This window comes from Colletotrichum lupini, chromosome 6 (assembly GCF_023278565.1).
Source record: "Colletotrichum lupini chromosome 6, complete sequence".
NCBI lineage: Eukaryota > Fungi > Ascomycota > Sordariomycetes > Glomerellales > Glomerellaceae > Colletotrichum > Colletotrichum lupini.
The window spans coordinates 4,343,060-4,358,225 of record NC_064679.1 but is presented as its reverse complement, the minus strand read 5'-3'; the positions used below and the strand labels follow the sequence as shown (position 1 = coordinate 4,358,225).

Below are 15,166 nucleotides of genomic sequence, written 5' to 3'. Positions count from 1 at the left end.
GTCCGGCACTTGTGCGGCGCAGCGGGAGGGAAGGGCTGTGATGAGATTGGACTCTTGGAGACTCTAGCAGACTCTTGGGGGAGACTCTAGTAGAGAGTCTGAGAGTTTGGGAACTGGATGAACGCAACTCCCGGCCGATTGTGGAGTGACATTACTAAGATTGTTGCCCCCCTCCATCATCTGTAGTCTCTCCTCCAGGCTCTTCTTTCACCCTTCGCCGGCCTCCCACTCCTGCGACCTTTTTTCGTTCGGTCAACGTCCGATGTCCTCCTGCGAAGAGGTCTGAAGTCCTACCGAGTACTGAACCCATACCGTTCACCCCCACACTCTTTGCTGCACGAGATCCCCTCTCGCGTCTTCTCTCCTTGCGCCGTGCGATCGCCCGCCGAACGAAATCGTGGGGTTCGAGACCAGTTGAACCAGGGCAACACACCAGGGGCCCATCCAAAAATCCGGAGAACGTCGAGAGAGGGTTACCCGTTGGGCCGTTTTCCCATCGAAAGGGAGGCCCAGGCCGCGCAGCCGTCTTTTACCCCGTGGGATAGGATCGAGGTCACCCCCTCACCCACACCCCGCGTTTTCTTGTCTTGGAGCAGACGACGACGGTTTTCCGTCACACGGGAACGAGATTCGAGGGCGCAAAGTGTCTACGAAGGAGCGAACCCGAGAAAACACATAAGTGAGGCGAGGGATCGGAGGGGGTAGTGGTGCGAGCTCGTCCCGTCTGAGATTGCGTGTCGGAAAATAGGGGGCAAAAATTACGACTGATACGAAAGAGACTGAAAAATTCTTCTTTTTTTGCATTTCATAACTGCATACACTCTTTTCTTGGTTTGCGCCCGCAACCAAAACCTCTCGTTCCAACCCCGTCCCAAATCCCTTCGATATCGACGCAAAGGAAGGGCGTCGCAGGGGTTTTTAAGATGGTCCAATTCAACACCTATTATCTCCTTACCATCATCGTTATCTCGTGCGGGTCTATTCCCAAGGGTAAGTAATCAGTTCCCGTTAGATCTTGCGGTCAACATCCGTCCGACCTTGACAGGCGATCCGTCCCTTTTTTTACTCCACCGTCCACACACACCAAAAATCAACACCAAAATCCACGGTGCGCTGACTAGCTCCCCACGTAGGCTACGATGAAGGCGGGTTCAGCGCGTCAACGGGCCTGGCGTCCTTCAAGGAGGATTTCGGCCTCGTCTCGAGCCTCTGGAAGGGCAACGAGTCCGGTTTGGCTGACCGCAAGGCCAACATTTCGTCGTTTGGTGTCCTCGGCGCCGCCTTCGGTTCCATTATCGCGCTCGCCGTAAATGACCGCCTCGGACGATTGAGGGCGTGGCAGCTCTTCATCGCTGTCTGGATGACGGGTTGCCTGATGCAGGTCTTCTCGTCCGGCATCCTGGGGTTTATGCTATTCGCCCGGATATGGGGCGGGCTCGGCGCCGGAGGACTTACGGTTGTTGCGCCGCTGTACCTCTCCGAGATTGCGCCCGCGAGGTCGCGCGGTATGGTCGTCAGCATATACATGGTCGTGTTACTGTCGTTCCTCACCATTGGTAAGGCCACCCCCGGGAAGACATTCTGCGATCCCGTTGATTCAATGTACTGACCTACCGTGAATTAGGCTTCTTCATCAACTACGCCGCGAACGCGACCCTCGCTGCGACGAGGCTGCAGTACCGCCTCGTCATCGCCATCCCCCTCATCCCCGTAGGCATAGCCTTCATCGCCTCCTTCTTTCTCGACGACACCCCGCGCTGGCTCGCCTCCCGAGACCGTGGCGACGAAGCGCTCGCCGTGCTCGCGAAACTCCGGCACGCCGACCCGAGCGACCAAGCTCTCGCCCACGAATACGACGAGATCCACGAACAGATCCGCACGCGGCAGCAGATCCTCGCCGACTCTTCGACATGGGCCATCATCAAGGACATTGCCACGATCCCTACCTACCGCACGCGCTTCCTCCTCGGTGCCGTCATGCAGACTGTCGCGCAGTGGTCTGGCGGGAACGGCATCACATACTACATCCCTGAGATCTTCCGGTACGCCGGTGTTGTTGGGGATAATACCTCCCTCATCACTAGTGGCGCGTACGGCGCTGTCAAACTTGTGTTTACAATGGTCTTTACCTGGGGTCTCGTTGACGTCTTCGGTCGTCGCCGGTGTTTCATCACGGGCTTGTTTCTGCAGTGCATCACGCACGTATACATGGCCATCTACATGGCCATCTGGATCGACGGTACGAACAAGCCGGCCTCCGATGCCGCGATCGCCTCCGTCTTTGTCTATGCCGTCGGCTGGTCCATCGGCTTGTGCACGGTACAATACCTTTACGGCACAGAAATCTACCCGACCCGCATCCGCAGCGTCTGCTATGCCAGTAACATGGCCCTGCACTGGTTTTTCCAGTTCGCTGTAGTGCGCGTGACGCCCAACATGTTTGTCAGCCTCGACGTATGGGGCGCGTACGTTTTCTGGGCGGTCGTCTGCGGCGTTGGCCTTGTGGTCCTCGGCCTGTGGGCGCCGGAGACGAAGGGCATCCCCATGGAGAGGATGGAAGAGCTGTTTAGCGGTCGGTGGTGGATGGGATGGAGGGCCAGTGTGGATTTGGATTCGAGCGAGACGAAGCCATTTGGCAGAGGCGACTCATCGGGCAAGGAGTCAAAAGAAGCCCCGTTTGCGCATGACCGGAAGACGGATGTCTGAGTTGAGGCCGGGATGCTTTCTTAGTTCATATTTATGAGTCTGTATGTTTCTTTTAATGATCACCAGATACCAATTGTACAAATTCATTTTCACTGTTCGGAATGGTTGTCACTTTGTTGGGTCCTCGTTGATTGGTGCTGATTCTCTGCCTGCCGGGGCTTCCCGGCCGAATGTCCGGAGCCGAACTCGGCAAATGTGGGCCCTCTCGGCCGATAGGTAAACCCGCCAAGACGGGAAGGTGAGAAGACGATTGTCACCTGAAGGATCGGGACCCCTCACAGGGCAACGTCTTCACGAACGCGTGCTCTTCGTCACCATTGTCATCAGCAAATTTCTTTTCACTCTTTCTTCCCAACTATAAATCACTCAATGCGTCTTCCTGGAGGTGTGTGTGCCTGACTGCGTCCGTCACAACGAAAGCAAACATGGAGAAGAGACAGCTCGCAGAGGCCCAGCCGCGGCCGGCACCCCCGCCCCCATCTCGGAAGCCGGGACTACGTCAACGGCTCATGTTCGCCGGTGTTCTCTTGGCTGTCGGTTTGTTGAACATTCACCTCACAAGAAAACACCGTCTAGACCAGGACCACGGAGGGGAGCTTGTGCCAAACCCGATCCCAGTACAAGAATCCCCGTTTGGTCGGTTCCCTCTACCCAAAGATCCTTTCAAGCTCATCCCTTGTACAAATGCTACCGTCCCGCCGGAACTCGATGACGCTCATCCCGAGGAGACGTGGTCGAAAACCTTTGATCCGGACCCATCCAATTGGAGCTGGGGAAACAAGACCGTCTCCGTTGATGGCAATGATAGTGACCCCTTCTCCGGCCGAGGCATCTACCTCTGCGGATATCTGGAGGTGCCACTAGACTACACCAACAAGTCAGACGGCCGGATCGTTCGACTCGCAATCATCAAATACCAGGTCTCGGGTCTAGCCCGCGTAGGTGAGCCCGACAACGGCACCAGAAACCCACCCCCCGGCGGCAGAAGCGAGCGCACCCTCGTCATCGAACCCGGCGGCCCAGGTGGCAGCGGAACCTCGTACGGCTGGAGAGTCGCGGAGCAGTACACCAAGCGCTTCAGCGATGGCAAATTCGACGTGCTGGGCTGGGACCCGCGAGGCGTCAACATTACCCGCCCCTCCATCTCCTGCTTCCCCTACGACGTCGACAGAGACCGCTGGTCCATTCTGACGGGCCAGTACATCGAAGTGTCCGCCGACCCGAAGCGTCAGCTGCAGATTGCCGACGCGATGAACGACGCCACCTTCAAGGCCTGCTGGGAAGTCCACGGCGACCTCGGCCGCTTCATGGGCACATCCATCGTCGCGCGCGACTTGGAGGAGATCCGCAAAGCTCTGGACGAGGATGAGTTGACGGGATACCTCGTCAGCTACGGCACGGGGATCGGACAGACATACGCCAACATGTTCTCGGACAGTGTCGGTCGGGTGATCCTCGACGGGACGGAATACGTCCGCGATCACCGCGAACTAGGCGGCTTCGGGTGGACCGCGCTCGACAACGGCACCCATGCCTGGTACGACGGGTTTCTCGGCGAATGCATCAACGCCGGACCGGATCACTGCGCGCTGGCAAAGCTCAAGAGCAGCAGCGGGGAGCCCCTCGTGCTGAAGGATCTGGACAAGCGCATGATGTCCCTCCTCACGTCACTCATTGACCGCCCTGCCATCGGGTACACCGAAGAAAGCGGCCCGTCTCTCGTCACGTACTCGGTCCTCGTCGCCGCAATCTACTCGGCTCTCTACAACGCCCAGAGCTGGCCGGCCCTCGCACAGATGCTATACGAGCTCGATCAGGGCAACTCGACCCTGGCCGCTGCGTACCTGGAAGAGCGGGCCTGGCAATACGACCCGACGCTCCCCGCGACACCCAATAAGCGGCCCGCCTCGGATGAACTCGCCTTCATCGTCATCTGCGCAGATGCCTACGACGCGCCGTTGCCACCCGACGGTCTCGTCTGGTGGGGATCCCTTTGGGCCAACATGTCGTCTCAGTCCTGGGTCGCGGGCAACTCGCGCTTCTTCGATGTCTTTCCTTGCCAGCAGGTCCACAAGTACTGGCCTGAGCCGGTGGACGTCTACCGCGGGGACCTAAATCACACGCTCAAGAACCCGATCCTGTTAATTGCGGAGACGTATGACCCGGCCACGCCGCTGCGTAACGGGCGTAGGTTATTGAACGAGATGGGGCGGAACGCGAGGTTGATTGCGCATCATGGGTATGGGCACTCGTCAAGGGATACGTCTGATTGCACGGAAGGGATTGCGAAGCGGTATATTCTCGAGGGGACGTTGCCGGATGAAGCGGAGACGGCGTGTTATGCCAACGAGAAGCCGTATCTGTATGGCGCCAAGGATAAGAGTGTGAAGACTACGGCTGATGAGGGCTGGGACCCTGTCGCTGCGTGGCGCGAGCATCAGCGAGAGATAGCTCACATGCGTTTCTGAAAGTTTGGGGGTGATGGGATCTGGGCTAGTGCGATGTACTAGAGAGCAAGCAGTGTACGTTAGTAAATAGGTACTAGAAAAGGAGGGACTGGAGCCGATTTATATCACAACCCCCTTTCCCAATGCCTGTCGGCTGTCCTGTATAATGTCTGCAATCGACCTTGTAAACTCAGAAATTTCCGCCTAGAGTCTTAAACAGCCTCTGAAAATGGTGCTGCTCGAAAGGCATCAATCTTCATCATTGTTTCTCACGAAAGCTGCTGGGACGCCCGAAGATGCACTTGTGACGGGCGCTTAGAGGGGAAATTCTAACACTAATCCTTTTGTCGTTATTCTCAGGGGTGGAACCACCCAAGCATCCTTCGAACAACACGACAGAAGGAGGTAAAAGACTTCCACCTACTTCTCATGACACTAGTATGCTCTCTGTCTTCTTCCCGAGCACCAAAGTGCCATTTATTAGTGACGTCCGTGAGAAAGGTCATCATACAGTGTATGACTGCGGTGAAGAGAATCACGAAACCGCGGCTGCTGGTCTTATCCATGATCGTGTCAAGTGTCCAAGAGAATCTATTCTTGTCAGATAGAGAACGACTTCAGAGTGTATTTATATATTTTCTTAGTTCCTCCTCTAGAGCCCTTTGGGCTCAAAAGGTGGCGCTGAGTTTTCATCCAGCGGATAAGTTAGTCAATGTAGCAATAACTTGGAGAATGGGTCTTGAGCAATGAATGTATCGAACCTTGATGGCATTATGGGAAACTTTGAAAGAAGTAAGTTCACGCACTCCCGCAAAAAATCTAGGTGGCGAGTTTTTCACTCAAGCACGATGGCAATTGTAGGCTCAAATGGCCGTGACGCTGGTGTGCCCTTCCTTCTCAAGGCGTAAACACCTCGATTGTCACTAGGCAGCGATATTTAAATTAAAGCAAAAGTGATCTCGACAGAAACCTGATGCGGACACAGTTCTCGATCAACGAGATAATTTGAGTCATGTGGAGAATGTTATAAACCATGATAGAGCGGAAATGTCCATGTCTTTTATGCACGAAGAGTGATAGTCTATGGTAGTTTGAACATCGCCGTATCTACTTGCAGTTGCAGTAGACACTTGAACAGAATATTAGCAAGCCGTAGAGACTCTCTCATGGCAGCAACTTACAAATCTTGTGCAGTGGCGCCGCCTCCGCCGGAGCAACCATCGTAAGCGCCACCCCCCGACTGACACTGTTTTCAAGAATCAGTATCCGAGAGCCTGTGAAATAGCTTCAAAGGAAGCTTACCTTGGCTGGGCAGCCACCGATGCATTCAGCCTGCGTGCTGTAGACGTGTCCCGTCCAGGCGTGTGCGGCCAGGGGCGCTGTGAGGGCGATGACGAGCGTAAGGAACTTCATTTTGTGGTTTATGTAAAGACGGTTATGGTAGTAAAGGCACGGGATGCAAGAGGTTCAAGAGAGAAAGATTCAACTTATAGTTCGTGGAAGATGCGATCTACTCATCCAAGCTGGACTGAGGAGCTTGCTACGTGCAGTATTAATAGCACTAGCATGTATGTCTCCGATTATCGTAAAGTCCCAGCTGTCGGAGCCCGAGGTCGTTAGTTCCGCTTCCTTAGGTTGTTCTTCCTTACGTAGTTGACTTTATCCATGGAAGCTTATTAGATTGAGCTTGCGAACCAAAGTCTATTTTGTTAGCTTACCGGGCTAGTTGCTAGGAACCCAAGCCAGTTGTAAGATATGACCTAGCGGTATGATGTGGTATGATGTGATATGATGTGAAAGGTGCCACTTTGGGTCATAATCGCCGAGCTCTAGTTCTATGTAGCTACTTACAGACTTTGCTCATATTCAACAAGTCTTCAAACACATGTATGGCAGGTTGCTGGCTTATCTGCTAGTCGTTCAGTCTGGGCTAATCTTTCGTAGAATGGGGGCTGCAAAATTACCCGGTGGGATACTCCGTACAAGTCATGCAACCACCGGCACTATGTATACTCGTAACAATCAAAGGCTTTAGTATCCACGCGCATTACTCAAACATCTACACCCCGAGAGCGAAAGAAGACCCCGGTTTTGTTGTATGGAGAAAGCCCTGGCGATCGAGACGAGGTCGTTCACCGCACCGCCGACCTATCCGATGGAGCTCGAGCATGACTCGATGAGAGGGATAACATACTACGTAGGATTGGCCAATGAATGAGCTATGAATACGACAAATGCGTATTGGGCTGCTGTTGTAGACATCAACATGGTTCGCAAACTTGGCTCAGAGCAATAGAGCGCCCGCAACAGATCAAGTTCCTTCCGACATCGCTGTTGTGTTTAACCAACAGAGCATGTCGTGTAGGAAGTCATGAGTGAGGCTGTGTCGTCAGATCTTCTCCATTTCCAGGGCGCAAATACCGCTCAGACCAGAATTCTCCAGTGGGTACAATCTTTGCCTGCCTTGGCGACGGAGTCTCCGGTCTACCACATCAGCATCCAAACCAATAGCTGATATTCCTTGTGTGTGGTCCGGATATCCGGGACCCCTCCGAGTCAAGGTATTATGCAACAGCGCGACATGTACATTCGTTCTGGGAAAGAGGACTACATGTACTTAGGTGCAATTTCGCCCATAAGAACCCCACCATCAATATGCGATTGCCGTGCTGTCGGGGGATTGCGGTTTTATCGAGCTGAAAAGTGTCCTCAAATCGCGTGTTGAAAGGCACTTCAGATTTTGAGATGAACGCCGATAATTCATTCACTATTCCGCAGATATCTACTCATCGACGCATAACGTGAGGTGGAAATAGTCTTAGCTGTTGCAAATGACGCGGATTTGCGCTCGCATGAAGCAGGAAGTTTAAATCAAGAGCTTCCAGAACGATCACGAGCTAATGCACGTATCATAGAATTCAAAATCAGGAAAAACAATGCGACTCTGTAACAATTGAGCGACTCTTCTATATTCTGTTCCAAAACTTAATGAAAATCTGTCAAAATAGTCAAATTAAATTAGTTACGAAAAAGCCAACATGAATCCGAAAAGCTCAGTCGAGAGCACGTCGCCTTTGCGGTATCTTCCGATCCCTAAGAGGGTTTGATAGGTTGACGACGGAATGCTTCGTACACTGGATGTTTAAGGTCTAATTTCTTTATGTTTGACTCCAGCTAATCTGAATCAGCCCGTTGGAAGGCTACTTGAGAGAGGTTGAGGTATTATGAAGGTATGATAGGGTGTGCAGCTATTAACATCAATCTTTTCCAAGTTTCACTAAGTTTAAACATCGAACTAGGGTAGCCTGTGCTTGTTGTGTTATGTCCTAATCGTACTTAAGAATGCGTTCCTCAAGCCCGTGAATAGTTCGTAGAGGAAGCGCCAGTATAATTGGTTGGTTGGTCAGCGTGTTGGTTCTCAGCATCATTACTGAGGCCAGCTATACGTAACTGGCGCTGGAAAACGGACAGCATGGTGTTTTCGCTACTTCCTCGAGAAGAGTATCTGGTTGAGATGTTGACGGCGAGTTTTCGCAACATGGGTATTGATGTTGCCATGATTGTGGCTGAGATCTCAGCGCTTTCCCAGATGAAGAGGGTGCTCAACGTGTCTAGGGGAAGAAAAGGGTCAGTCTGATATGACCTCCAAGTTGATTCTTGAGGGTTCATAACCGGACGTGTCAAAACTTACATATACTTCCGGAGTCGAATATACTCCGTGATTGTGGTCCGAATAGATATAAAACCTTGACTATCCCAGTAGCTCCAGCGCTGCAGACAACATTAATCGACAAAATCCAAGACATAGAATTGATGCACCAAATGCGGAACCGAAACTTACAAGATACCCATGCTCATAGCTACACAAATGCCAATCCGTTCGTGAGTGCTAAGATGAAGAGGCCATATAATTTTCCATGGTAAAAAGGAAAGAAAAATGTCTAAGAAGGCCGAATATGCTTAAGAGAGAAAGGTCAACCACCTCGATCCTGGAAAGAACCATATGACAAAGACAACATGAGTTTAATCACCATTGACAAATATCCCAAACGGAACAGACATTTCCCGTGGCCAGCATGGCTCCGGTCCGCCAGGGCCGCATGGGTTCAGAAAGAATGGGAGCCACAGCGCGATGAAGAGGTTCATGGAGAAGATGATGAACCACAGCATCCATCGAAGCTTCCCCGTCATCAAACGCATGAGCGTGAAGGCGAACGATGTCTTGCTTAGCGCCCACGCTATGTTTGACATTACCCCGGCTGCCTTACTGATCTTGCTGTACTTTGGGACGTTCAGTATCCCCGCAAACGTGGACGCACTTAGAAGCGCGACCCGAAGATATATCATGCATGTGAACAGAACCTAGACATGGCATTAGAAGAACAGAAGAAAATCGCGGGATTAATTACGCAAAGATCCGTACTCACCCACGCCGAAAGTATGAGATAGTCGTCCGTCCCCAGCCGCCAACTTCTCAACGCCGAGACTCTCGCGTAAATCCTGAGAGCGAGAAAGGTCGTCGCGAGAACAAAGAGGACGACCAAGGACGCAATTGCTCGTATGGTTGACGACGGCAACGTATTATCCATGGTGTCCTTTCACGACGCCATTCTGACAGCGAGGTAGTAGCCGTGGTAAAGTCATGGGGCATTGAAAAGATGAAACACCAAGAAGATGGTCGGATTTCGGAAAGACGGCGGGAGCGGAAAAGAAAGACATTCAGTCACGGGCCACTAGAAGGAGCCAACCTCCCAAGCTTGGACCATTCCGTCACTGGCGTGATTCTCTTCAAAAGGGAGGCAGGGGAAAAAGCAAAATGTTGCAGATGATAGATCCCAAATTCATCTATGGCTTTCTCTTGACCAGTGAATTATAGGTGGTGACTATGTCTCCCGGGAAAGAGATTCCGGTAGTTAGCTTGATCCTTTGTACACATCCCTTCAGTTGAGCCAAAACACCTTTTGAACACTTTCGACTCGGATTGAATGTTTATACATGTGACATCGAGCGCCTTGTGGTTTCAAGCCTGGGCAGAAAGTTTGAAGGTTAAATCCCACTCTCTACTCTATCTTGACTTCTTTTCTGTCCAAGCTTCAGCGAACAGAGTTTGGAGAGTCCTCTTGCGTATTTCTGAAGCACTGATGTGATGCTGTACCGAGATCGAGATCATGCATGTCGTAGGTGCAGTGCATTTGAAATACGTCACATTTGAAGAGAGGACAACTGAAGGATAGAACTTTAGAAGAAACAGGTAAGCCTTCCGCGGTATGCGTTCATGCACCACTTAGTGGCCTGTTCAGGGCAAATGAATCAAACTTGGCCGCTTGAAATGCCGCGACAGGATGTGCGCAGGCCAAATGGTGGCACAAGCCGGGGTTCAAAGTCACTTGACTGCCGGACTCCTTACCTGTAGCTCGGACTGCAGTGACAACGGCCAAGATGCTATGGATTGTGAATGTCCTGGGTAACGAGAGGGGATTGGATGCAGCTGCCGCGCAGGGAGAGACTAGACCAAAACTAATGATACCGTGGCGCCTGCACACCTCAACCATTGTCTAAGACACTCCGCAGCATCACGTTGACTTCAGGTGCGGGAGTCTGGACTTGCGCCATCATACCTTAAACGGTCGTTGATGTACGCCGGGAACCAGAGACATTGACAAGTCATGTTCAGGCTCTGGCAACTTGCCCCCGGTCCGCTTCTCCCCAGAACTATTTACTGCATGTTCCTGACTACTAGTACTCGTCGTCTCAAACGGCATCGAATAGAAGCCCGCATGACTCCAAGAAGGGTTTTGAATTGCAATGCACCTCAGATAGCTTTGGAATGGGTCTCTAGAGCGGCCAGTAATATCTTTGCTTTTCTTAACTCGCTGTCATTTCTGTCAATGTCAACTGAGATTTCTTTAGGAGGTGCCAAACATCAACGCTTGATTAGCTCTGAGGCCTAAATCCACTCAGCTGGGCTCTTTAATCCTAGTTTCTCACTAATGCCCTCTGTTTCCTGTGCTTTCTTATTCACACTTTCCATTTCAAACCCAGCCACCTTCTTGTAGACCCGACCAATGTCTTCTAGTTCGTTCTTCGGGACAACATCGTAGACATTCCCGAAACCATCGGGTGCTCTTTCCTCGCATATTTGCAAGACGTGATCCGGTCCATTTCCACGGTTTGCCATGATGATCTTGGACGTGGCTGGCAGCCGCTCCGACTCATACGCCTTCAGCGCCGCCACCACATCGTCTTGGTTCTCAACAAGTTGCTTCGCAAGAGTCTCCGCGTCGATAATAGCCTGCGATGCGCCGTTAGAGCCAATCGGGTACATTGCGTGCGCAGCATCACCAAGCAAAGTCAGGCGGCCGAAGCTCCAACGCTCAACAGGGTCCCGATCGCTCATAGGGAACTCAAAAACCTTCTCGGTTGCGTCGATGAGATCCTTCATCTCGAGCCCGCCGCACCGCCAACCTTGAAACGGCCCCTCAAACACAGACTTGTCGACTGCTTTTGTCCAGTCCGTCTTTGGCGGCGTGAGATCCTCATCATCCTTGTCTCTTATCCTGAGTTCGGCGATCCAGTTCACAAGGCTCTTGCCCTTATCTGCGGAGCGCTGGCTAATGGGATAGGCGATGAACTTTTGATCGGCGTGACCAGCCCAAACCATTGATGCTCCTGTGAGATACGGCTCACGCTCGATACAGCCGCGCCAAAGCATGCGGCCCGAGAATCGTGGCGGGCCTTCGTTGGGGTAGAGAACCTTTCTCGCGGTCGAATTGATTCCGTCAGCGGCTATCAGAATATGGCCAGTGACGCTAGACTGTCCTGCCGGCGCACCGTCTCGCCGTTGCGAAAACTCTGCTGTGATGCTCTTCTCATCCTGTGAGAACCCTGTCAGAGCGTGATTGAGATTGACCGCCCCTTCGCCCAAACGCTCTTTGACGGCACTCAGAAGCAGCATTTGGCATTCGCCGCGATGAACGCTGAATTGCGGCACTGCATAGCCTGCCTTGAGACCTCGTGGCTCGCTGAGAATGGCATGGCCGTGACGGTTGTAAAAGTTCAGTTCTTGCGTCTTGACGCCGGTCTTCTCGAAAGCTTCCAGGAGTCCGAGATTACGGAGAATGAGAATGGCGGAGGGTTGCACATTGATCCCGACGCCAAGAGTTGTGAGTTGTGACGCTGCTTCGAAGATGTGGATGTCTGTGAACCCAGCGGCGTGGAGGGACAGTGCTGCCGTGAGGCCACCAATACCTGCACCGGCGATGATGATCTTGGGCTGAGGGTTTAGAAATGGCATTTTGCGGGCTCTTGAATGGTACTCGTGAAGAAGCCAACTGTGTTGTCGTCGAATAGACCGAGAAACGAGAAGCTGTTGTCACGAAGTCATGAGGTTAGGCCATAATACAGAGAGTGCATACTAAAGCCTCCACCGGCAACTTCAAGTCTAAGTGGTTCCGAAAGTCGGAATTGGTGGAGATTCATGACTGCCGACTCTAGATGCCGCGATTTAGCAAATTCTGCAAGATCCACAGAAACTAGGACCACCGATGCAGTTTCGTTCAGCACCCAAAATCATGATTCTCCCAAGCTATCCGGCGTGTTATGATCACGAACCATATTGCCACTTTGAAATTCGACGCAAGCATTGAAGTTCGATCTTGTCGCTGGGAATAGCTCCGCTTCGTTCGCTTCACCCCGCACAAATACCCCAGATCACGATGCTTTGACACCCTTCTGAACCACATGGGGATCTGGCCGAGGGGGAAAGACGCGAGACCCTGGTCCTGGTCCGGGTCCTGGCCCTGGCCTTGATCTATGAGACTAGCGGCCGAGGTCTGGGGCTGCAAGCACCCCATAAGAGAAGAAGGCGAATCCGCTTGATACTCGACCACGCTCTTAGACGAGGGTTTTCGGTGCCCTAGAGATCTATTCGTCGCATCAAGGAACAAGGTTTCGTACCTGAAGTTCGCTGGCGGAAATTGAGCAGCAGGCTGATTGACTACGCTTGAACGGTTGTAACCCAGCAGCTAGTGTCGGGTCCTGGGCGTAGTCTCCCAGCCACTGTGTTTATCCAGCATGTACTTGTCGAAGAATCGCTGCAAGTCATCGAGATTCTCTTGCTGGTACATGTCATGCCATTCTTAAGTTACAGTCCAGCGCAACCTTTTGCAGTGTCTTAACAATTTAAGTAGATGGCAATACGCCTCTGTCGGATTAGAAGTCCAATTCGACCGCGGCATACAGCCGACTGCGCAGGGGCCAATTAAGGGCCCTATTTATAATTATTATAGCTAGCCTAACCTACGGTTAGAACCTCTTTTTTATACCTACTACGTAAATATTTATATAGTTTAATTAATCTCTTTATTAACTACGGTTCGAGCTAACTATTTTATAATAAAAATACTAATATTAATTAGTAATTAAATACTATTATTATAAATTAGTAAAGTATCTCGCTACGTAAAAGAGATAACTTTTTAATATTATATAAGATAAGAGATTCGTACTAATTAACTTTATAAAAATAAATAAAAAAAGAGGCGATTTTTAAATACCGTACGGAATTAAGTAATCGTAGCCCTTTATTATTTACGAGAAGTCAACGTCTACTATCTTAAATTATATTAATTAATAAAACTACTTAAATAACTAGTCTTTTACTATTACCCCGAGTAGCTTTTTTATTAAATAACTTTTTTATAGCCGGCTTATAATTAAAAATTAACTAGTTAAATTAATAAAAAAAGTACTTATATAATAAATACTTACCTAATTAATTAGTATAATAAACGAGCTTAATAATATAATATAAAAAAGTATTATATAATTAAAAAAGGGAATCTCTAAACGTAAATATTCTTACTTAGTAGCGAAAGTAACCCTATAAGAGTTATTAAGCTAAGAGATTTATAATATATAAAAAAGTCTATTATTATAAAGATCTTATAAATACGACCTTAAGCCCGTAGTTTAAACGACCTCTTTATAGCTCCCTTAACTACTCCCTAAGTATTACTTAGGAATATAATATAGGGGATAGTTTAATAAGGGAGGAGGGGATTTAAAAGTCTTCATAATATTAAATTAAGAATATTATAAATCTCGGAGATTAACTTAAAAAAAAAGTAGCTATTTAAAATAATTTTTATAACCTCTTATTAGAGTTATTATTAGCTTAAGAAAAGGCTAAAAAAAACGAGGATTTTAAAAAAAAAAAAAGAATCCTTTAAAAGGCCGCTAAAAAGCTTCTTTTTATATTAGCTCCTAGTATAAAATTACTAATTTCAAAAAGTTAACTAAGTAATAAAAGGGATCGCTAGTAAATAATAATTATTTAATAATAATTAAGCTATAAAAAAGACTATTTAAAAAATATAAAATAAAGTACTAAAAGGCTATAAAAAATAAGATTTTTAAAGTATCTAATCCTATTATATATAAATAATAAATAAGTATTTTTAATAAGTCCTTAAAGTCTATAATATTATAAAAAAAAGGGCTTAACTTCGTTAATTATACCTAACGGCCTATATAGTTCTTAACAACTTATATAGCTCTTTTACGAGCCGCCCGGTATTTATTTTTAATTATTCTTATAAAATACCGCCCTAAAAGAGGTAAATTAAAAGAAAAAGCTATTTAGAAATTATAAAGAGTATAAAGCTTAAGAGGCTAGAAATATACGGGATAATAAAAATCGGTAATTAATAAAAATCTTAAGACTAATTACTATATCTTCTTATAATAATATAAACGTTTATTACTATTATTAAAAAAAAGAACTATTAAACCTTACTTTTTTATATTAAATAAAAAAAAAGATCTTAATAAGTATAATAGCTAGTAATTTAAAAAGGTAATAGTAATTACTAAAAATAATAAAAATAAAAGTAGTAATAAGATAATAAAAAAAAAAAGAATCTCCTAGACCTTAATAAATTTATTAAGTAGTAAAAGTACGGATTTATTACGGCTAGTGCGTAGATTAAATATATCCCTATTAAAATTAAATA

At 48.8% G+C, this 15,166-nt stretch overlaps 5 protein-coding genes across 5 annotated transcripts; 2 read left to right on the top strand and 3 right to left on the bottom strand.

The window, feature by feature from the left end:
• Nucleotides 1-923: 923 nt before the first annotated feature.
• Nucleotides 924-2,706, top strand: CLUP02_12776 (uncharacterized protein; the record flags this gene model as incomplete). The annotated part of the gene is made up of 3 exons (XM_049291737.1): nt 924-990; nt 1,134-1,556; nt 1,625-2,706. The coding sequence occupies 3 exons, from the start codon at nt 924-926 to the stop codon at nt 2,704-2,706; spliced, it is 1,572 nt and encodes a 523-aa protein (XP_049148883.1).
• Nucleotides 2,707-3,131: 425 nt separating this feature from the next.
• On the top strand, nt 3,132-5,174 carry CLUP02_12775 (uncharacterized protein; the record flags this gene model as incomplete). Its single annotated transcript, XM_049291736.1, has 1 exon — nt 3,132-5,174. One exon carries the CDS (start codon nt 3,132-3,134, stop codon nt 5,172-5,174), a length of 2,043 nt encoding a protein of 680 aa, XP_049148882.1.
• A 1,086-nt stretch (nt 5,175-6,260) lies between these two features.
• On the bottom strand, nt 6,261-6,566 carry CLUP02_12774 (uncharacterized protein; the record flags this gene model as incomplete). The annotated part of the gene is made up of 3 exons (XM_049291735.1): nt 6,261-6,282; nt 6,335-6,399; nt 6,456-6,566. 3 exons carry the CDS (start codon nt 6,564-6,566, stop codon nt 6,261-6,263), a joined length of 198 nt encoding a protein of 65 aa, XP_049148881.1.
• Nucleotides 6,567-8,504: 1,938 nt separating this feature from the next.
• CLUP02_12773 (uncharacterized protein) lies at nt 8,505-9,742 on the bottom strand (the record flags this gene model as incomplete). The annotated part of the gene is made up of 3 exons (XM_049291734.1): nt 8,505-8,764; nt 9,185-9,515; nt 9,581-9,742. The coding sequence occupies 3 exons, from the start codon at nt 9,740-9,742 to the stop codon at nt 8,505-8,507; spliced, it is 753 nt and encodes a 250-aa protein (XP_049148880.1).
• A 1,358-nt stretch (nt 9,743-11,100) lies between these two features.
• CLUP02_12772 (monooxygenase) lies at nt 11,101-12,447 on the bottom strand (the record flags this gene model as incomplete). The annotated part of the gene is made up of 1 exon (XM_049291733.1): nt 11,101-12,447. One exon carries the CDS (start codon nt 12,445-12,447, stop codon nt 11,101-11,103), a length of 1,347 nt encoding a protein of 448 aa, XP_049148879.1.
• Nucleotides 12,448-15,166: the final 2,719 nt, after the last annotated feature.